Source organism: Oenanthe melanoleuca, chromosome 1, assembly GCF_029582105.1.
Source record: "Oenanthe melanoleuca isolate GR-GAL-2019-014 chromosome 1, OMel1.0, whole genome shotgun sequence".
Taxonomy (NCBI): Eukaryota; Metazoa; Chordata; class Aves; order Passeriformes; family Muscicapidae; genus Oenanthe; species Oenanthe melanoleuca.
Window position 1 is genome coordinate 92,582,175 of NC_079333.1, and position 23,523 is coordinate 92,605,697.

The 23,523-nt window shown below is 36.2% G+C and overlaps 1 protein-coding gene across 3 annotated transcripts in view; it reads left to right on the plus strand.

Annotated features, from left to right (window-relative positions):
* The window catches only part of WWC3 (WWC family member 3), a 97,731-nt gene extending 75,530 nt beyond the window's left edge, over nucleotides 1-22,201 (plus strand). Inside the window, exons 12-23 of one of the 3 annotated variants that reach the window (XM_056489317.1) lie at nucleotides 4,393-4,513; nucleotides 5,330-5,404; nucleotides 6,394-6,480; nucleotides 8,852-9,044; nucleotides 12,509-12,676; nucleotides 13,303-13,454; nucleotides 14,098-14,257; nucleotides 15,389-15,553; nucleotides 16,623-16,715; nucleotides 17,762-17,989; nucleotides 18,728-18,855; nucleotides 19,686-22,201. In XM_056489317.1, the coding sequence (XP_056345292.1) occupies nucleotides 4,393-4,513; nucleotides 5,330-5,404; nucleotides 6,394-6,480; nucleotides 8,852-9,044; nucleotides 12,509-12,676; nucleotides 13,303-13,454; nucleotides 14,098-14,257; nucleotides 15,389-15,553; nucleotides 16,623-16,715; nucleotides 17,762-17,989; nucleotides 18,728-18,855; nucleotides 19,686-19,752 (1,637 nt within the window). In that variant the 3' untranslated portion in view covers nucleotides 19,753-22,201. The remainder of the gene's footprint in view (nucleotides 1-4,392; nucleotides 4,514-5,329; nucleotides 5,405-6,393; nucleotides 6,481-8,851; nucleotides 9,045-12,508; nucleotides 12,677-13,302; nucleotides 13,455-14,097; nucleotides 14,258-15,388; nucleotides 15,554-16,622; nucleotides 16,716-17,761; nucleotides 17,990-18,727; nucleotides 18,856-19,685) is intronic. The other 2 variants (XM_056489307.1, XM_056489300.1) reach the window with 2 other exon arrangements.
* Nucleotides 22,202-23,523: the final 1,322 nt, after the last annotated feature.

Consider the following 23,523-nt stretch of genomic DNA (forward strand, 5'->3'; position numbering starts at 1 on the left):
GAAAATATCTAAGTAGTTCATTTATAGTTTGTATGTGTTTCCTAGAAGTGAAGGCCTAGTGTGGGGGCCTAGGCAGCAACAGGATGAAGGGCAGCTTCCTGCTTTGATTTTTTTTTTCTCAGTTCTCTGTTGTGTTTTTGCACATTTGACATTTGTCTGAAAACCTCTGTGCTTAATCTGCTGTCAGTGCTGCAGGGTCCTGGTCCAGAGGTTATAGCTTTCCTCCATGTAGAACACAGTATTTTGTGTTATTTTTTGCGGAAGAATGTATGGTTGAAAGGTAGCCAGACTGCTTTCTTTTGAGACTTTTTTGGTTTTAATATTTGCATTTGGAAACAATTACTTAAAAAAATTTAACCTTTCTGATTTTTGCCTACTTTGAGTTCCACACTCACTAGCTGGTGGTTGGGAATTGTAATGCAGTTGTTTGCAAGTAGAAGTTGGAAGTTTTGAAAGTATTTTGGTTTTGTACTCTTTTCCTGGAAGAATTGGATGGAGGATCCAGCTTGTATGCCAGAGCTGGGAGCTCGCAGATGCTGGGAGTTTTGGGTTTCTCCGAGGTACCATGCAGTGCCTTGCTGCTGCCACCCGATGGCCTGGCAGCAGAATGCTATGCTGCAAAAACAGGAGGTCACTAGGCAAAGCATCAAGTAGTTTTGGTAATTTGCAAATAATGGGGAATGGGAAGGTAACTCTAAATAAACTGTGAACTTTGCACTGATGCAGCACTTGGGCAAGTTCAAGGGGTTCTCCAGGAACTGCAATTTTGATGTTCAGTTGCTGATCTGCTGTTTTATTTTTCTGCATCTGTCACAGGGTCACATTGTGAAATAAGTTTCCATGTGTGAATGGCAGGAATATACTTGAAAAGTTAAATCCATCATATTTATAAAGATGGGAGTGGGAGGAAGCGTTAACAAAATATTGGGCTTGAATATCTTCACCATCTCTTATTTATACCAAATCTTTAAAATACTAGATTTCTTTTAGTGCCTAAATAATCTCTTGTTTATAAAATATTATCAGAGATCTAAAGAGTGATCACTGTATACTTTTTGTCTTGTTTCTCATGCGGCACAACAGAAAAATTCACTGTAAGTGAACCTGAAATTTCTTATTGTGTGTTTTTCTGTGTGATGTGTTGATTGTTTTGTTTTGGGGTGGGTTGTTTTGTTTTGGGAGTTTTTTGGGAGTTGCATGAGAAGAAACAGGAGATTCTGCTACATTTGGTTTTGTTTGACATTTTGCTGTATCTGTTTAATCATTATGACATACTTAATTTTTTGCTGTGTTAACTAAGCAACACATTCACAGCTGCAGTTAAACTCCTGGGGAAAGTGTTCTTTGACCTTCAGCTTTATTATGTAATAGTAATGCCTGACAGCATTATGGTAGGTAAAGTATGTTTTTGTCTCTGATTAGTTTTTATGAGAGTGTTCTACTCTTTTATTAGTGCATTTTGAGCTGACATGCAGTATTTGTAGTTATCTATGCTTGTGAAACATGCTTTAGATTGATTTATGTGATTTTTTAGCAAATGAAAGTTTGGACAGCAGAATTTCCTTTGAAGTTCACTTTTTTCAACTAATGACAACAAGAGTGTTCTTTCATTCAGGGCTGTCTTATATTTCTAAAGCTTTGGCACTCAGTAGTTCTGGAAAATAATATATCTTGTTTGCTGATTTTGTTATTTACATAAGAAAATTTAAGTCAATGGTCTGTCTTGGAACCGCAATTTTTAAACAATTTCATAGCTTCCAGCATTGCAAAGGCTGTAACCTGTGCTAAACTTAAACCAAAATTTGTTGTGTCTTTGATATTGACCAATTTTTCCTGCTAATTTTTTACCCCCCCAAGTCAAGTGTTTGCATCTCTCCCGAATTTGCTGTGATTGTCCAGAAGTTATCAAATGCTTCCATGGCCTGCAGATAGTGAGCAAATCATTGTCAAGTTACAACATTGTTGTAATGTGTCAGGTTTTCATTTTACTGTATTGGTGCTTGAGACCAGCTTTTCCTTCCAGCCAGACTGGGAACATGAGCTTCCCAAGGACAGAGCCCACAAGATCTTCCCTCTGAAAATTTATACAAAGTAGTCACATAGGGGGTGAGCCAAGGGCTTATTTATGAAAAGAACTCATCCTAGTGTAACTTGTTGAAATTAGTACAGAAATTATAGAAGCACTTTTAAAAAGAATATACACTTTTGTGAAGTTCAGCCTTTTTCCAGCGATGTAAAATTTTTAAGAAACTTTAATATGTAGATGTCTCCACAGATTGGTAGTTTTGATTCTTCATAAACACCAGTGACAGAATATTCTCCATAAATACTAGACAATGGGGTAGGCTTACCAAATCAAAAGTCCTCTAAAAAAAAAAAAAAAAAAAAAAAAGAAGAAGAGAAAAGAGGAAAAAACCAAACCAACCAAGCAAAGAAAAAAGGCCGAACAAAACAACCCACAAAACCACAACTTTCATACAAGTGTGACAGAGGAGAGCATGGTTCAAATACTGATGTTTGCTTACTGTGTGCTCACATGAACTCAGCTCTTTTTTGTGGTGAGGATGTCATGAGTGGCACAGTACAATGTGTGATGTACAAGAAAGGTGGGATGCTGTAACTGGAGATTAAGAGGAATGGTTGGTCTTTCTTTGGGTGGAGAGACAGGTGCAGATTGGGCTGTTCCTAGCCAGCAAATAAATTTCCTGCATACCTAAAGCTGACTAAATCCTCCATTGAATGTGGAGGAGAGGTCCGTGGGCCTACTTATGAATCCAAAGGACAGAGAACTCTGCTGATATACAGGAATTTTTTGCTCCAAAGAGGACTGGGTGATTTTTGTAACACCTTTGGTAACATTGTGCTGTTAGTAGCCTGGTAACAGGAATGTATCTTGGGCTGGCACAGAACCTGCTGGGCTTGCTTCACCTTCACTACCAGTCCCACAGTGAGTTAAGGCTCTGGCTAAGATTAGCTTTCTGTTGATAGCAGCAGTGTGGTTGTTTTAATCTGGAAGACTTTTATCAGGTCCTTCTGTCCTGATGTCCTCTCCTGGTAGTGCTTGGGTGGGAGGTGAGGTGGGTACCATGCAGGGGGGTGGCTCACTGTACCTCAGCTGGGTTCTGAAGGCTGTGACTGGTATTCTGTGGAAGGAAACCTACTAAGTAGGTGTCAGAAATAAATTTGGATGCCTTATAATAGTGTGCAACTTAACAAGTTAACATGTCTTACTTTGAGTAAGACATGCTTCATCCCTAGCTGGGGCTGTAAGCTGTAAATGTCAGCTGGTGCTTGTCTCCCATGCATTGTGCTACTGTCACTCTGCTGAAACTGCCAATGCTTCCATGCTGTCTTAAGTTTGTAAGCATGAGCAGAAGCAAATAAAATGCTTTCCCCACTTTCAAAGTGCCTTCTCTTTGCCATTGCTTTCCTACTTTGAGACAGTCATTGAACCTTAAGCAAAAGAGGGTAAAAGTTTTTCCCTGCACAGTGAAGAAACTGCTTTACAAGTCTGTTTAGTGGTTTTTCTCTAGGACTCAAAGAAAAACAACCTCAAGTCAGGAGCTATTGTTGAAGTGTTGAAGCCTTTCCTATGCAGTTCTTGAACATTGCTGCTTGTGCATGTACTTTAAAGGATTGGTAGCTGCTATTCCTACTTGTCTATGCAAAATCCAGTGTATAACATAATTTTGTTGGTACGCTTGCAACATGAGGGTGATTGCTGAGTTGCTATTTATTGTGTGGTTGGTGATTCAGGTAAGAGTGACAGAGGAGGTTGAATATTGCTTCCTTCTTCCCCCAGTCAGTTTTCAAAGTAATTCGCCAAGAATTTGAAGAAAACAGTGGTCTGAGTGAGCTGGAAAACACTGGTTCTTTTTGATAATGCCTCTCAGACTGTAAATAAAAGCTGCTATTATGTGGTGGTATAAACAGTATGCTTTGAGACTTTGTATTAGGAAACAAATGAGAACAAAACCTCACATTGTGTTATCTGATAGCTTTAAAAAAGAATTAGTCTCTGTTTTTGTTTTCAACCTATTGTATATTCAGTAGGTAAATCTGAAAAGCTTAGGATATCATGTGTACATATGTGAATTAATGTAAGTCTTCCTTTAGGAAGGAATTACTCTACCAGAAAAGCATTTACTAACAATGCAATTGGTTTATACTTAGTCTTGTCACAGAGCAATTAGCCACAAACTTCCTTCCTTAATTCTCCCACAGAAAATCTTTGGTCAATCCTATTCTAGGCTTTTAACTTTAAGTTAGAAGAAAAATCAGAGAACTGCCTTTGTGTTGTTTTGCTGCTAGCTTTGATACAATACATGTTTCTTGTTTAATTTTGAAGAAGTTACCTTGAGCTGATGTTCTCTCTTTTTTTCTCCATGGCAGCTGTAACTCTGCGAGGAGACAGTGGGAGAAGATCGGAGAGGAGAGCCAGGCGAGTTTCAGCATGTCTCTCAGATCATTCACTGGCTAGTGACAGTGGCGTGTTTGAAGCTTTAAGCAAAAGGTCAGGTGTATAAATGCATAGTAAGCTGGAAATATTCCTGTTCTGCCACATGGCCCAAAAGAATTAGTTGTGAATTTATGTGTAGGCTTTCCAATTGCTAGTTATTAGTAACATAAATCTACTAGATTGCATGTTTTAAAGGAAAGAAGCTTTTTAATGCAGTCCACTGTCATCTTCAAATGCCAAGTCCCTTTTGCTTTATTCTTTGACATTTTAACATCATATCTCCCTTGAAAGATAGTTTTCTCATACTGTTAGTCATAAACCAGTAATTTTATTTTAACAATCTATAACAAAATAAAATTATACAGAGCAGGACTTAGAATTCTGAGTATCATGTGATGAAAGTATAACTGCAAAGAAGAATCACATGAACTGCCAAAAGTCTAAAAATATGTAGATTCACCAAGTGATTGAAGGATGTAGAAGGACTTGTTACTTAATACAATTGTTTTAATACAGGAAGCAGTAGCTGGGAAGAATATAAGGTTTGGAGAATACTAAAGAGACTGGAAGATAAAATAAATATTAAAATAACCTAAATATCTTGAAAGAGTAATTCTAAACCCTCAAATTTTGCAATTGTGAATACTATTACTGTATGTTTTTATATAGATGTCTCAATTCCTTCTACATGACCAGTCCCTCCAGTAGTGCCAAATAATTCCTTATATCCACAAATCGTAGAATAAATTTTGGTTCATCATTTAGCATCTTAGGTCACTATGTAGTTTACAGTACTTTCTCTTCAAATTTTGGTTCATCATTTAGCATCTTAGGTCACTATGTAGTTTACAGTACTTTCTCTTCCTGCAGGAATGAAGATCTGGAAGAACCTGTTTATGGTGATGCTGCCAGTAATGAAGAACCACAAATACATGTTGGATTTCTGTGAGTAATTACTCCTCTTTCTCCCTATCAACTCTACATGAATTGCTCACTGCTTTTCTTGCTTATGATTTTTAACTTTTTAATAAACTGAATCACAGTGGGTATTTTAAAGAAATTTTTGACTGACAGCCAAAGTTCAGTGGATGTAACGATTTTACCAGTCATGTGCCACTTTGTGTTGGGGATATGCCTTAAGCAAAGTCCATTCAGAGTCTTTTCAGTGGTGACTGATAAAAGGGCCTTCATTCCCTCTTTCAGTAGCATTTCTTTTCATTGTCTGGGCCATTAATTGAGGGTATGGCTATAGGGATATGTCTATGTAAGCAAGATCTTTTTATGCTAGATAAAGGAGGATTACCTTAGGAAAATCACAGGTGAAGAGACACAAATACAGTTCAGTCCCAGCTGTACAATGTATCTTTGTGCCTATGGAATATATTGTTGGCAGTGGGAATAGCCTGGGGAAGGGCAGATTATTGTCATGCAAGACAGGATATATCATCTTAGCCCTCCAGAATTCTCTCTGCTCCTTGGAAACTAATTCCTAGGATTGGAATTTTTTAAAATATCAGCCAGGTTTTTTAGTGGCATTTAAAAATTCGCACCGATGTGAAAGAGTAAAATTTTAAAATTTGTTTTCAATGAAAATAATGCAGATGGATTTGTCTAATATAACTGATATGTTGTTACACATACACACGTATGAATGCATATGGTGTAACCGTTTAAAGTAAGGAATGTATTTGATAAAACCTGTTTGCTGTTAAAAGGCATAGGAAGGTCAGTTATTATTTTAAAGCTGAATAATGTTTAATTCACTTAGTTCCATTAACTTTGTTAGTGTAGTTCATGCTTTTGATTGAAACTGACTTGTGCAAGAAATTCAACAAAATATGCTTTTGCATTATTTACATCTGTTTAGTTTTCATCTTTATTTCTTAACCAAAGTATCAACGATTGTTGACTAACACAGAAAATTTATTTTCCAGGCATGACAATGGAAGTGAGTGTCTGCTAGTCCATGTATTACAACTGAAGAACTTTACTAGTCTAGTTGTTAAAGAAAACTGCAAAATGTAAGCTTAAATTTCACCCAGAGTCTGGTTGTTTTATGCTGCAGATATATATTGTAGATTTATTTGGTTTCATTCAAAATTAAGCCATTTCTCGGGAAGATGGTATGTCTTAATTTCCATGAGTAAAGGGTTAGTTTTATGGTCACATATAAAAAGGGATACAAAAAAGTATCCCTCTTATAAAACTTACGTCACAATGTTCAGGTAACAAATGTACTCTCAGTGTTCTTTGAAGTTTATTATGCAGAGGAAAATCTGTTCAAAAATATCTGTGATATTCCAGAGTAAGCTTAGTGTATTTTTCTCAGTTCCTATGAAAACATCTTTATTAATCAGTAAGAGACATACCTTGCATTTTACCTTTAAGAAAGAAAGGCACACCAGAAAACATGCAAACAGCATCAAAGGATCTGCAGATTTTGTGGCCTGTACAGCTCTCCTTGAGTATCCTTGAAAGACTTTCTGAAGTTAATATTAACACAAGTACTAGCTGACAATCAATACAAAAGATTGAATTTTTTAACCTCTGTCAGCTTGTGCTACTTTTTTCAAATTTTGTATCACATGTAGAACATAGCTTAGTTTATTCTAATAAATATTTCTTAAATAATCAGTGTTGCCATAAAACACTGTTTTATCTAGAGATATGTATCTTAGCATATTTTAAAGAAATTTGTCATATTGATCAGCACTGTTGATCTTTATCTCTGGGAGAGGTTTTTTGTAAACTGGAAAATGGAGGTATGATAACATTATTGTATTGTAAAGTAAGTCATTTGGTGGGAGGTTTTCAATTGAAATACATCTCCCTGCGTGAATTGTTCTTTGTTGAGAACTTCACCATGCTAACTCTGCAAAACTGAAGTGGAAATTGTTCATGTAGGTCAGTATGTTCCTGCTGGTTTTCTTGCTCTGTTTCAGTGAGAATGCAAGGGCACATGATAGGGAAAAATGTGAATATTGTGTATTACTCAGCCATGTAGCCTTGTTACCAGAAAAAGAAATAAGCATCATCTGAAGAAGGTAGTAAAGTAGTGTCATCAAAGTAAAAGATTAGTTAAAAGATTAGTCCAGAGGGTTTGTTGGACATGGTTGTCAAGGCAACTAGGCATCTAAATTATTCAAAATGCAGTTCTGTTCTTCATCCTTCTCAACCCTGCCTTTGCTGGAATCAAGAAATTGCATTGCTGCAAGATGAATTGATCGGTGTAGTCAAAAAGTAAGCTTCTATTACCAAAAAGCAGAAGAAACTTTTATCAAGTTTAATAAACTCCTCTGTGCAACTGTCCACTGAATGAATCAGGTGCTGGGGGAAGTTTGCCTGTGGCAGCCAGTGAGCAAAGGAGCTGCTTCTCTGCCTTCTTACAGCACGAGAATCTGTTTAGGTGATGCTCCACAGTCCAGTGTGGAGGTCCAGCTGCAGTTCCACCATAAGGAGCTCTTCCAATTGTCCTCTAACCATTTATTTGCCTGCCAGTGTGAGCCCCTCTTTGGTGGTAGCTAAGAGCTCCTGTAGCCATGTAGTCAACTTGAGTGAACCTCTGAGCTGGAACAGGGTTTTCTAATCCTGAAGCCTTTTTGGGTTTTTAGCCAGTTTACCTTTTTAACCCAGATAAATTTTCTAATCTGGGTCACAACACAGTTGCATGAAACTGCTGGCATGAGGAAAGGAATAGGATATTGCAGGGGCTTGGCAAGCAGTCAGGGAGAATATGGAAACAATTCTCTAAGTAGCTCTGCTGCTTTTGCTGTCAGATGAAAATGGTTGTTGATTTTGTTTCTGGCTTGGAATCTTACATTATATAGTACCACATAATTAAATTTGTCTTTTGAGACTGTAGATACATGCAGTGACTGCAGATTTATTTTGCCATCTGAATTTCTTAATTTTTTAAGAAGGGAAAAAGGTTACTTGGGGAGTGGAAGGAAGAAATGCATTGGTGACACTTGGGGACAATTCAATTGCCTAAACACAGGCATGTGTTTCCATTTGAAATAGCACAGCATAGCACCTGGCCTCCAGCTGCTGCTGCTCAGAGGGAGGCTCTGTGTAGCTCTCCCATAGATCCTCTTATAATTGCTAGCTCATTTTAGATGTCTTGGATACCTCAGGGCAGCTCAAGTGCCACTTGGTTCCTCTGCTTAATCACCAAGATGAAAAAAAAAAAGTTGTAGTTAAAAAAATACAGCCTTTTGAGATCAGCTTTGCAGATCTGTGTTAGAATGCAAAGTAAGTTCTGGTGATGAGGAGATCTCAAGGCAGATTCTTAATATAGAAGTTACACTGATGTTTTTACACAGCTTGGTTTTGAGAAATGCAAAATTGCTTTCTTTTTCTGAATTGTGCTATTTGTCTCTTTTGTGTTCCCAGTCATGTGAGAGTTTATTTGCCACCGCTTGAGTCAGGCACACCAACCACTTACTGCTCGAGAGCTTTGGAATTCCAAACTCCGTTAATATTTAATGAAGTGTTCCGAATCCCTGTGCACTCAAGTGCTTTGAAATTAAAATCACTGCAGCTGTATATCTGCTCAGTTGATCATCAGCAACAAGAAGAACTATTGGTATGTGATTCTGTTTCTTAAAAATCATTTGATATGAGAAACTAAAGTTACCTGAAGAATTCTTTTTTAAGATTAAAAAGAGAACGTAAAGACTAATTTTTCCATAAGAAATTCCAATAGAGTTACCTGTTAATGTGTCCATTTTTTCATATATATAAATGTAGTTCTATAAATAAAGAGGCAAGATTTTGAAAAAAACTTCATCTGCAACTTTTAGATTACAGTTTGCTCAAGACTTAGGTTTATGCGTGACACTATAATGCCTGTGTGAAGAATCTGTTTACTTCAAAATGGTTGAGGTATCATGTGCTAACTTCAGGTGTGTTAAATGTTAGCTTCATTTAGCTATCATCAAATACAAATATGCATAATTAAATCTGCCTTGGGGCTGATGTCCTGGCTATTTTGAAGTGAGTGGGCTGTCTTTGCAGTAGGGGGTTTGAAATGGATTAGTGAAAAAAAATTTTAAGCCTATCAAAGAAGTTAAGAAGTATAGGCATCTCACTGTCATGCTGGGCTGTGGATAAGAGGAGTTTACTTGAGCAAATCTGGTCAAGAATGTGTGTTTGTTAATCCACCTTTAAATCTAAGTAGCATCTCATATAAACAGGGGTCTTAATGTTGATAGAAATGGACCCGAGGTCTTGTCTTCAGTAGGAAGTTTTGTCTACAATGTAATTAAAGAGAAAGCATCTCAAGAACAGGCTGGATGTAATGGTGTAACATGCTTTATACTGGTATATCCTGTTCCTCTGGGAATCTAAATAGCTATTTAAGTGTAAAGTATCTTTCTATTGAAACAAGTGCATCTAAGTTTAGGGTGCTTTTATTCTAACTGCTGTTATTGAGTTGCCAAAAAAAAAAAAGGCCTTCAGGTTATCTTGGTAGGGATTTTTTTTTCTCTTTCATGGTCGTAATTTGGTTGTGTCAGAAGTATCTTTATCAGCAGTAATTGGTAGCATAGTTTAAGGTAATTTAGCAATACTACTCTAAAATAGAAAAACAATGCCAGTTTCTTAATATAGGTGCATTGAAGTATTTAAACATTATGATCATTGTTCTCTTCAGCTGTAATTTCAGAATGAGCATTTTCTGAAATCAAGAAATCATTTACTACCTGCCTACCCCTCTTTGGAACTGCTATGATGGTGCCTGTCTACAAGGCCTCTGTCTTTCAAGATGTCTTCCACTGAGATTACATTTTTTCTCATCTATAATAATGCATGTATTTCTCAAATTCTTCTTTTCAATTAGGTTATGCCAGTATAATATTTTCCTAAGTGCAAAAGCCAGACTGGAGTTTATCCTAATTTATATAAATACTTGTACCTAACAGGGGGAAAAAAAATTTCTGGGAAATAGCTTAGTTATAAAGAAATAAATATACTACGCTTGTGGTGATGGTCTTTCCATTTCCTCAACCTTTTACTCTTCTGTCTTGCATGACTGAAAGATCTTTTTCTGTCTTAAATTGGCTTATTTCTTCCCTGGTGGCCTTGTCAATGCTGAGATAAGGGAATTGTTATTTTCCATGATTAGCATATATTGTTCATGTTAAAACATAAAAGAAATATGAATGCTTTTCTTGCAAGCACCTTGCTTTACTCTCTATTTCACATCTTTTCAGCCCTGACGAATTATTCCCTGTGTCTTAATTTTTTGATTTCTTCCTGAGTGTAACTTTTTTCTTTGCAATTTTTGTTTTAATTTCTGAACATCCGTGTCACATTTTTAGCATGATTTTAAAATCCTGATTGTTTTCTCATAAAGAGACATATCTGTCAGACATCACAGAGATATCCATAAATACTTTTACTGTTCTGTCATCCAAGTTGTTAACAAATTCATCAGAGCAGGCATGTGATATACCTCTAGCAAACCCACCTTGGTTTCTTCATCCTTTTGAGTAAGCTCCAAATCTTGAGATGGACATAATCTTAATTAGTCCTTTCAGCACTGACAATTCTTACTTGAGTTTGATGCATTCAATCACTCAGGAATTATGGATTCCCTTTGTAGAGAGGCAGCTTCTCTGGCAGACTTGCTTAGCTGCCTAATAAAAGCAGTGGATAGGGCAGTGCCAGGTGTCTTAAGATTTAGCCTATGCTTCTTCCAATATTGCTGGCAGAAAACAGTTTTACTCTCTACCTCCTAAACTAAACTCAGTGTGTCTTAAACATTTTCCAGCTCTGATGCAGAAATGTATTTGATACACTTTTATATCTTCCACTGCATCAGAGCAAGTAGATAATTAAGACATGTATGTTATACAGAAAAAAGAAAAGGCATCTCTGTAGCCTCTTATACAGTGACATGAATTGACTTTCAGTAACATGCTGTATCCCCATGTCACATTATTTTGTTAGTCTCAAAAACTTTTCTACATTGTCCTCTATGCACCTGTTTAAACAGAACTCCAGGGAACATTTGTCTTGGAAAAACAATGCAATGATTTTTTAAATTATTGTTTTCTAATTAACTGTTTCTTTACCTGCTTAAAATTGAATGCACATTCTGTCTACATTTCCTACTGCCTTTGTTGTTAGAATCATTGTATACAGTTATTTGATTTATGAGAGATGAAAGCCATTTTACAGGACTTTTCCAGTGATACAAAAGAAAACAGGTTGCAGAGAGAGCCAGGGAAAAAAAAAGCAGTATTTAAAGGCTGACTGATACAAAGCTATTGGTGGGCCCAGCTAGTAAACTGATTAAAAAAAGCCCAAATAAGTAAAACAGGCAGCATGGATTTGTTCACAGCTGTTTTTCATATAGGTGAGCACCACTGAGAAATTTCTTACATGAGCTCTCTCTGATGGAGTAGGGCTATTTCTAAGTTTGAAATACTTTTAGTGAGAAGCCTCCATTAAAATATTTTTACCTGAATTTGGGAGATGAAAGGATGGCCTGGAAAGTAGAAAAATTTGCTGTATAGCCCATTTGACTACTTTATGATACAAATAAAAAAAATAAAAAAAAAAAAAAAGAAAAAAAATCAGATTACGCAACATTTTTATTTCCATTTGGAAGATGCCTCTGAGGGCCAGAAAATGGAAGGATATCAGAATACAGTTATCTCAAAACCCCCTCAAATTAAAGTATTGTTAAAGTGATACTAATTTATGCAAATATAGAAATCAGATATGTAGTGGGGAAGGTTTTAAAAATAAAATATTAATAGCTTTCAAGTGTAAATTACTTCTACATCAGTCACACAAATTTTATTTTTCAACTTTAAAAAAATTACTATCTACTCTGATTCTTCCTGCTAGTAAAGAAGAGGCAAGAAATTCAGAATCTTAGAAATCATAAAACAAAAGAACAAAACTGTCTCTTTTTGAGAGACAGTAATGTTTGGTGAAGTGGGAATTTTACACTGTAAGTAAAATACTGTTTAAATGAGAGGGTGTCTATCCTGCAGAGTATATATATCTTACTGTGGTCAATGCTTTTTGTTTTTATAGGGAATTGCTCAGATAAACCTGACTGATGCAGAGAGTTCTGGTGAGATGCAGCTTCACTGGTACCCTGTTCAGATCTTCACTGGTTCCGAGCCCCAGAGAGCAAAGACCAAAAACCAGTGTGAAGACAGTATTCCTCAGTCTTCTGGAAATGTAACTACAGTTAAAACAGTATGGCTCTAAAAAAGTGATTTGTTTCCTTTATTTGACTGGCAGGGTGATTATGATCTTACTTTGGGTGCAGGTTTTTGAGTTATCACAGGAACTGATAACTTAATTTAGCTTTTGGGGCAAGAACTAAATTTTAAAAGACTACTTGAAAACTAGATCATGTCTGGGCAGGTGCTTAAAATAGTAGCCTGTATATATTTGTATGCATGTTTCCAGTCCAGCTGAAACACACTAAAAATTTCTGCCACTGCACTTGAAGATGTTGTCAAGAAAGGTTTCCATCCTTGGAGATATTTTCAGCCCTTTGTTGGGCTCTGGACAACCTGACTTGGCTTGTTTGCTTTGGGCAGCACATCAGACTAGGTGACCTCCAGAGGTTTCTTTTGACCTAACTTGCTGGATGATGCTCCACAGTCAAGTAAAATCTGCCCAAGTTCTGTGACAAATTGAGCACCACATATTTTGATAAGATTCAAGGCAGTTTTTTTTTGCTGTGGTTTGGTTTTTTGGTTCTGTTTTTTAAGGAACATATGATGGCTTTGTTGTTGTTTTTTCTTTAAATAATACACAAGTAAGTACATTGATTTGTTCAAACAGTTTTAATTGAAGTCTAATTTACCTTTCAGGATGCAGTGACAGCCCTGTTAGCTAGGACCACTGCCCAGCTGGAAGCAGTTGAGAGAGAGCTGGCAGAAGAGAGAGTGAAACTGGAGTACACAGAGGAGGAAATCTTGGAGATGGAAAGAAAGGAAGATCAGGCAGAAGCCATATCAGAAAGGTAAAAATTGTTTAAATACCTCATCAAACATAATAACTAATACTTCCTCAAAATATTTACACTGTGAGTATAGGCTGAAATAAAGCAGGAAAAACAGTAGGTTTTTATTCTGAGATTTGCTCCCTGTTAGTGCTACAAGTATGAAATTCTGTTACGTAATGATCTGCAAACAGAAGGAAACCTTATTTGAATGGTTGAATTTAGGGAGTGGGAAAACATTCTATCACACAGAAACCTTGCTAGGGAGGCAACTGTAATGAGTTTGCAACAGCCCTGTATTAAGAAAAAGTAAGTAAAATTGGTGGTGGGTTAGGGTTGCAATTTCATTCCTAATGATATTCCTGGTTTGTTACGTGAGTTTTTTTGTTCTGTTTGTTATTGCTTTCTTACCGTTGTTATAAAGACCAGAACACAAGCCTCAAGAAAATTAGGGAAGGTGAATTTTTTTCAATGCTTATTTGCTTATTTGCATTTGCAGAAATGGAAGTGTGCTATATTCTCCAGTTGAAAATACTGTATATTTATTGGAGAAATAATACTCTAAAATTATAAACTGGCTTAGATAATGTAATACATAAATGTAATGTATAATTGCCTGGGGTTTTTTGACACCTGCAAAATTATTGTGATGTTCTGACTTTAGGAGCTGGCAAGCAGAATCTGTTGACAGTGGATGCAGTAATTGCACCCAGACTAGTCCTCCTTATCCAGAGCCATTCTGCGGGGATCCATTAGCTGGACACATGTTTGCAACTCAAGCAGGCCAGTACAGTTCTGGAAAAATGCAGCCTCCACCACTAAAGGTAATGAGAGAAGACACTGCAGCATGAAAACTGCCACCCTGCCTGCACAGTGAGCTACTGCTGTGCCTGGAGTCTGAATTGGCCAGGAGAGAAAAGACTCAGCAATGACTTTGGCAACCCTGTATGAGCACTGAATTCATGACAGCTGTATGGTTATTGAGTTGGTAGAAGTTCACTCTTTAGGGCTGTGGTTTTTTTTTGTTTTTTACTACCTACTTCTGAACAGAATTTGGTTCTTATATCAAAAGGCAAACTATTTTTACTCTGGCCTTTATCTGATCTGTAAATAGGCACTTGTATCAATTTCTGCATTTACCTGAAATTTTAACAGAAAAGGATCATGATCAAATTCCAGTGCTCTTATTTTTGTGAGAATTTTGAAAGGAATTGTGAAGAAAGAAATTTTAGGAATTGCCTTACTGTTTCAGTATTACAATAACATGGAATAATTGTGCTGAAACTGATGTATTTAAAATCTTTTGTAGTCCAGATATAAGACACTGAAAATAATCCTACATAAGCTGAAATCAGCAGACTTCCATTGAATTACAGGAACATAAGCTGTTTGTGTTGCCTTTAGGGAAGATCATTATGGAGGAGTGAGTTTTCTAAAAGTTTGGAAGCTTTGCTAGAGTAGCCTATGTTTTCTGTCTTTCTGAATATTTTCGTGTTCTTGTATAATTGTGTGAACAGTCTTTCAGTTCTTTTTTCTTCCTTGTCTTCATTTAAGTTTCTCTAGTTTTAAGGTGGTTACTTGCTGCAGAGTCACTGTGCTTATTGAAAGGAGACTCAGTTTTCTTCTGTTGAGGCTGGAAATCAGGTGGTAGTTTGGGTAATGCCCCGTTGCCAATCCTGAATGCAGTCTTTGTACTCTGCAGCTGTGATATAACTGCATCATATAATTGTTACTGCTCCAAGAAAAAGTTCTGAAGGTAATTGCACAATTTTGAATGACCCAGTTTTAAAACTTTTACAAAAGTGAGGTGATACATCCTCTCAGTGCTCATTAAAATTTGAATCTAGCTAGAAGGGCAGTTGTTTACTCTCAATATTGTTGAAATGTCTGATTGTCTTTGCTAGGAGAGAGAAAATAAGGAAGAAATAAAAAAAATTCCTTTGTTGAAATTGTAGGTGGATAAGGAAACCAACACTGAGGATCTGTTTCCTGAAGAAGTTGCTATTCTGCCAAAAGAGAGAAGCAGCCGCAGGCCACGGGGTTCTGCTTTTGTTCGCAGTAGCACAATTGTTCGTTCCCAGACCTTTTCGCCTGGAGCACGAAGTCAATATGTTTGCAGAGTGAGTAAACCTTGCAGAGGAGGAGGGGGAATACCACACACAAGTATATTATACATTTTTGATAATTTCACTATAAGAAACATGTATTATTTTTTAATACTAATGAATAGTCTTTAATTGAACTTAAACAATGCAGTGGGGAAGAGCTTCACTGACTCTTCTTACAAGTTCTTACTTGGGTGGATTTAATATGAAATTTAAGAATCTGTGATAAATTAGATACTAAGCTCTTTTCCCTGGCAACCTTAGATGTTAGGTGAGGGTGGTTGATTTTACAGTGCTATCTAATGAGCTGTGTAAGCAGTTAGCTTAGAAGCTGTGTTTAATGTTCACATACATAGAAGTTTGAAAAAGGGCACTGAATGTTTAATCTTAGTATTCATACAACTTTGATTGCTGTCAAGAATATCAGTCATAAGGTGCCTGTTACTGTGGGAAATAGGATTCCTGGGTGCACTGGTGCAAGTAATTGAGGACCAGCACAGCAGTTTTCAAGGTCACATTTTTTGTTTGCTGCTTTCAGTGGCAGAAGACTTATAAGCAGTTGGCTCATGGTATTGCAGATCAATACATGGATATTGGTTTTGCAGTATTGGTGACATATTATCATAGCTTTGATTGCACTCTTTTCATAAGCTTCTGAGAGCTTTGAAAATTCAGGAAATTATTTTTAAATTCTGTATTCACTTAACCTGCACTTACTTAATTTAAAAGCAGGGAAGAAGTGGGAGACTGTATTGTTTGTACCCATGACAGTAAATGTTTTAGGATTAAATACTATTGCTTTTGAGTCCTCTCTCCCTCTTCTTTTTTAGGTTAGATTTTTTGGATAGTTAGTAGAATGGTTGGTGAAACTTACCTGTAAAACATTGATAGTTTTTAACTACCTTATGGACAGTATTGTATATAAATGTGTATAAATAACTGAAAAAAATCAGTTGCTTAAAACAAGATAGTTTCAGTGCATTTTAAAAAAATAAATCTCAAAGGAAAAAACCCAAACAACCTAAATTTCTTAATGAAAATGATCTTGCAAGCAACCTTTCTTTTCAATATCTTTTCTAACCAGCTGTATCGCAGTGACAGTGACAGTTCAACCCTGCCAAGGAAGTCTCCTTTTGTCAGGAATACCTTGGAGAGGCGGACTCTGCGGTATAAGCAGGTATGCCTAGGAAAATGATCTTCAGCTTTCATTAAGTTGCTAGAACAGTGGTACTTCTATACTTAAGAGATTTAAGACCTGTCTGCAGGTGCATTCTGATCTATTTAGGAATTGTACAAAACTTCTGCAATGCAGTTGGGGTGGGGTGCATGTTTTCAGTTTGGTTTGGACTTTTTAAGCTAAAAGGTAGACATAAAGAAGTTAAATAAAGTTGTGAATAATGTTAAAGTAGGGGCAAAAAGTTTGGCAGATGAAAATTAGTTTAATGGGAGCTGAATTTATATTGATTTAGATGTAAAGTTTGACAAATCTTTCAAATCTAATTTGTGATGCAGGGTGCAGATTCAGAGAAATATGTGTGAATGTCACATTAAGACATGCATCTCCCCTCCCATACAGCCTAACAAATAATAATAGCATTTGAGACCCGAGGATTCAGGAATGAATAGGTTAAGCTCTCCTTTTCCCCCCATGCCAGCCCTTATGCTGTCAAACAAGTGGACAGAGAAGGGCTGATGAGGTATTAATGCTGTGTATAAATTACATAAAATGTAGTCTCATCAGCAGAAGTTAATGCCTTGCTGGAGTAGGCAGGTTGACAGCCATGCCTCTTGGTTTGGTTCAGAATGTATCTGAAACCAGAATGAAACCCTTGAATGAAGCCCTTTTAGAGGAGTCTTGCTCAGTACAGTATTTTTCTGATGTCATGATATCATTGAGTTTTTCTTATTGCATCTATTTTATTATCATCATAACATGGAATTTTAGTCCATAAACTTAATTAGGTATTTGTAAGTTGAAAGGAAACTGTAATAGGAGGTAGTAGAAAATAATAACTGTAAAACTTTGCTGTAGGTGTTCTCTGTGCCATACATTATCTAGCCTTTCCTGGGGGATGTAAATAATCTCCAAAACTTCATGTAGATAAAACTTTGTGTGTGAAGTAAGTAAAGCAAATGTGTGATGTATAGAGCTAAAGAGAGACCAGTAAACTATGTTGAGAGTAATATATTGTGCATTTTATTTGAATCCTAACAACACAACAGTCCTGCAGATCATCTTTGGCTGAACTTATGGCAAGGACATCCTTAGACCTGGAGCTGGATCTCCAGGCATCCAGAACTCGACAGAGACAGCTGAATGAGGAGATATGTGTTTTGAGAGAGTTGAGACAGCGTCTGGAAGATGCCCAGCTCAGAGGGCAGACAGATTTACCCCACTGGGTGGTTCGGGATGAGCGATTCCGAAACTTGTTGAAGGAAGCAGAAAGGCAGGTATGGTAATAGGACATAAGCACTCAGTTTGTTCAGAAACTTCTTTCAAAATGTCTTCATTTTGATAAGGTATCTAAATGTTTGTTTGTACAGTGAATGTTTCTTTTATATTCTTTAAGTTAGCACAGTAAAAATTATTACACTGATTATTACCAAACTGTGTATTTATTTGAGGACAGTTTTTAGAGAATGGCACTGTTTACCACTGGCACTTTTTGTTTTGTTTTGGATTTCTGTTGATTTGTTGTTCATTTGTTTTTGTTTAGGTATTTGTTATTGGAACTTTAATAATTTTATTTCTTTTGGTATTTTAAAAAAATTTTGGTGATTTGATATTTATTCTTTTACAAGTGTTTGGAATGTTCCCTAAGCATGCGATTTTTTTTTTCCTGTTCTTAGAGAAAGAAGTTGTAGAAAAAGGTGACAAAACTGCACAACAGGCAAAATTGTCATTGGCTTTTCAGAGACAAAAACTGAGCCTAAATTTATAGTAAGATTTTGTTTGACAGAACTGTGTGCAGTAAATTTTGTTAATTTACTACATGTCTTTCTGAAGAGCATTAATAAATGAAACAACTCAGTCTTTTGCATTTATAGTTCTTTGATGATGAGCTATTTCAATGTACTTGTGTGGTTTTGCTGTGATGAGAGGGGAAAAATATCCATTCTTTCACTGTAAATATTCTTGTGTTTTATTTATTCACATGTCCATTTTAAGCATTATATTCTTGTTTTCAGACCAGACAGACCAAATTTGAACATCACCAAGAGCAAGCAGCTGAAAAGATGCTAAAGAAAGCATCAAAAGAAATATACCAGTTGCGTGGGCAAAATCAGAAAGAACCTATTCAGGTGCAGACTTTTAGGTAAGGAGTAATGCATACTGAAATAGCATAGCAACAATTCATTAGTCAGATTAAAGCTTTCTGAAACATTTAGCTTAAATTTTGTGTGTCTTTTGATTTTAATCAGAAGTAATTAACCAGTAATTTTAAACTGTATCTGGGTTTGGATATGAGTTCTCTTTGAATGCTTTGTTCTGCAGAGAGTCATAGCTAAAGTAAAATTGCAGTGTTACAATTCTAGTATACATGACATTAAATAAAAACAAACTTCAAATGCAAACACAGCTTAGGTGATTTTCCAACTTAGCCTAGTTGCTGTGAAGTCCAAATGATGTGTCAGTTCTTCAATACAAGCCTGTGGGCATAAATAGTCTGTTTAATGTAATACATATAAATTGCTAGTAACACACTCTCCCTGAAAATTACTCAGTAATACTGGAATTTTCTTTCAAGAAGCCTTTTCTTTGGACTGTGATACCAGAGTTGCCATCTTTTTTTCCCCCTTCTTTTTTGTAGGCATTATTTGCAAAATGTACAAGGGTGAACTTTGCATTGCAGAACTTGTCCCTTGGAACCTTTTTACAATTGACTATGACTGAAGTTCAGTGAGTTGTGCAAAGCTTCCATCTAGGTTTTCAAAAATACTAATTGTGTTCAATGGAATGTTGCTAGAAGTATATAGTGAGGTTTAGTAGTTTTTGGAAGTTTGTCATACTCAAATAAAAGACCAGTTTAGTACATAAATAACAAATACTAACTATTAACCGGAGTAAAGAAACCTTGTTCTTGTGAGGAGGAGGGGGAATGTAAATAATTTTATTTACTTCCTTTTTGTTTTGTTTTTTTCACAGAGAGAAGATAGCATTTTTTACAAGACCAAGGATTAACATACCTCCTCTGCCAGCTGATGATGTATGACATGTTGCATTGTAAACATGAAGTATTTATCGCTTTTATTTTAATGAAGTTCTTAGGTTAGACAAGTTTCTTTAAAAAAAATTGTGCAAAAGCTAATATACACGTTTTGTAAAAAATAAAAAAAAGTTAAAAAAAGTAAACATAAACAAAAACATATATATAAATATATATACATATATATTTTATAATAGCGACTACAACAAGGCTTGGTTTTTCCTTGTTGTGAAACTGACATCTCTGAAGACAACTTATTTTATAAAAGATCGACTATCCTGTTAAGAGCGTGTACAGTTTTTATGCTGTTTTATTTGACTTAAAGGCTGGAAGACAGAAACAAAGTGAGTTCAGGCAAATTCACTGTAGTGTAATTTATTTATAGTGCCTTTTTTCCTTGAAGGAAAATACCTACTTTAAGATGTATTTTAAGACTGAAATTTTGTTCCTCAGTATTTGTCATACAGTAGAATGGAACCATTGAGCTGGTTTTGTTTCTGATACCTGAAATGAAAATACTATGTTCTAAAATTGTCACTTTTTTCAGCTTTATTATCTGTAGCTTATTATGTACATTGTATTCTTTAGCACTGTCTGTGTTATAGCAAAATATTATCACCTGCAATGTGTTTAACACTAATTAGAAGTGATGTTAAACATTGCAGAATTCATTTGCATGTTCTTACTGTGCACTAATAGATTGTTTTCATTTCTGTTATGTCTAAAGTATCTTTATATTCTTAACTAGATCCTCAGTTTAAACGGGGGAAGGAAAAGGGTGACAGGTCTTTGTTTTGCTGTTTAATGAAAAGGGAATTAAAGGAGCAGTGTGAGCTAACTGTGTGGAAAGCCTGCTAATGGAGTATTTTAGTAATTTCTACAGTTCTACAGATTCTCATCTGATTCAGGAAAGCACATGTTCTGATTTCAGAAAGCAGCTGCTTTAAGTAAGGGTGCTTAAGCACATGTTCATCCTAAAGGATGTGCTTTGTGGTTACCACAAGCAAGTTTTGTTGAACAGTGACACTTTCCAGGAGGAAGGTGTATAATTCTGGAAGGTACAGCTCTCTTGACTGCTAGTTGGACCAGCTAAAATCTGGTAAAAAATAATTTTATTTGTAACCATCCATTTTAATGAAAGACTGTCACCCTAAATTCCCGAGAATGCCAGTTTTTGTGTCCTTGCATCCTGCAAGTATGTAAAAATACTTCTTTACTAAGCTATTATAATAGAGTTTCTCATATTTTTCTAATTATACATTACCTGCAAAGAGAGGTGCCCAACACAAGACTGACTTTGCAAATTACTGGAATATCCCTGAAGGAAGATCATGTTGTCTCTTAATTAAAGATCAAATTAGTTCCAGATATTTCTGTGTCGGGAAATCAAAACAACAAGGGCCAAAAACCAAACAGACCTGTCAGAATATTTGCAAATATTCTGTAAGTAAGTTTCCTTTGTGAGTTTCGAGTACTTAGACTGTTACCTTGTTAATGGTCAGAAAAACCTCGAAGAGAAATTGAATTACTTTTACTTATCCATGCTGAGGCAAAAAGTAATGGGGAAAAAAGATTTTAAGCATAAATGTTAATTAACACAGACATTTAAGGTAGTATTTCCTGTTTCCTAATATGGCCTATAGTCATTACAGGCATCAAGTGTTGTGATCATATAGCAATTTATATGAAATTGAAGTATATTTAGCATTTATTGTGCTATTCATCCTGAAGGCTGTTTTGCCAGTAAGTTTTGGTGGCTGTATATTGGGTTCCTTTGGGCACAACTAGACTTATTCAGAAACTATGCAGATAAAAATCAAACCATGTGAGCAATTTGTAGTGTTTGGGTAAAAGTCTAGGGCCAGCAAGCTTTTCAGTGCTTGTTACTTTAAAAGACCAGTTAGTCAGAACTTTGTTTTTCATTTCCAGGGGAGGCTGTCACACAATAGTGTTTATCCAAAGTCACCATGCAGTGACACCAGAAGTGCTTGCTGCGTATTAAGAACAGGCAACACCATGTCCTTGTGAGGCTGGTCAGGTACTGGGAGGGGCTGCCCAGAGAGGTGGAGCACTCTGTCCATAGTGTGGATGAGGACTTAGCTGAATATAGCCCAGAGCATCCTGCTCACATTAGGCCTGCTTTGAGCAGAGATTTGGGGTAGGAGCCTTCTTTCCACCCTAAATTGTTCTGTGACTTAACCAAGCAGCAATGTCCGGTGGTCTCTCTGTCAGGGGGTTTTTAAATTGTGACTGCTGTGAGATGCCGTCGGTGTATCTTGTGGGTCTGTGATTCTGACTTGCTATAATGAATTCTGTCTTGATGTGGTAATGAGTTATCATATTCAGTATTCATCTCTCTTGTTTTTGTCACATTTCTGTATGATTGTGTCATTTTTGTATTATTTGAAAGTATTTCTTCTATAAAATAAAATAATTTGCCATAAACAGAAAAAGGGTTTTCCTGTATGTCAAAGATGTTTCTTGATTTTTTTTTTTTTTTTATTTACCACATTCCTGATGATTTAATGAAAAAAATAGGTTTTTGATAACTGTCATTTAGGTTAATGTAATGAATTTTCAAAAAAAGGTAAGAGGGAAATTCTGGGAAACTGAAGATCTAGAGGGGTTATAGGTAGAACCTGAAAGTGGTGCAGAGTGTAAGGAATGGCAGATAGGTTCTTCCAAGTGCTTATCACTCATGATAAGTTGACAGTTGTATCAGAAGCTCATAGTTGAATATTCCCATAATTCTTGGGTAGCTCCACTTAAAACATGTTGATCTGCCTTTTTTCATAACAAACATTTGCACTTTCTAAATTAGTATTGAAAGCAAGTTGACATTATTAGTTCTGTAATATCCTACTTATGACTAATTCCAAGGTGGAAACCATTCAAAAGAATACTGGTTGATTTTTTCAGCTGGCGTTTTTTGCCACCTTCACAAAGGAAGCATTAAATCTTCATAATTGCAGAATGGCCGTTTCTCAGTTTCCCTAAGCTGCAGGAGCACAGGCAAAATCATAGCAAGGACATGTGACTCCTGTCTCTCCAGTATTTGCAAGGCATCAAGGGTATGACAGAGTTTAGGTTATTTTTAAACAGTCTGCTAGAAATAGGCATTTGGAACAGCAACCGTCCCTGTCTCGCTGCCGTCAGGAGCAACAACAGAAGCTCTAATGGGTACGTCGGGTTGGGTTTTCTCTTGTAAGAACGAAATCTTACTTGTATTTCTTGCTGCAGTTCTTTTAAGCACTTTGCAGGACTTAAAGGTAAGTGCATCTAAAAAGAATGTATTTTTTTTAATGAGTTAGGTGTGCTATGTCTTTTGCTTTCAGTGGATGTAAAACTGAAGTTTGAATTTTTAGGGAAGAGGGCCCATCATAGCTTGTTTTTGCCCCAGTCTCCTTTATGACTGTAGTGCTGTACATCTTTGAGAGGAAGAAGCATTTACAGAGAGACTTGAGAAACTGCAGCCTAACAAAAGCAAGAGCAGCCTTGTCTAAAACATCATGTGAAGAATGTATTTTTTTCTCTGAGATCACTCAATTGACTGGGTAGCATTGGAAGAAAATACCAAGGAGTAAAATTGATTTGGTTTTGGAATCTGTAAATGCCAGTTAAATAATTTGTTTGCACTTGGAAAATTTCCATGTTCTTGGATTTGAAAGCTTCTTAGGAGTTGGTTCTGGTTCCTTACAATCTTTGAAAAACTCTTACACTTGAGCATACGTATCTATTGTATTTTCAGTAGAGAATCAGATATTCTGTCCATTTAGT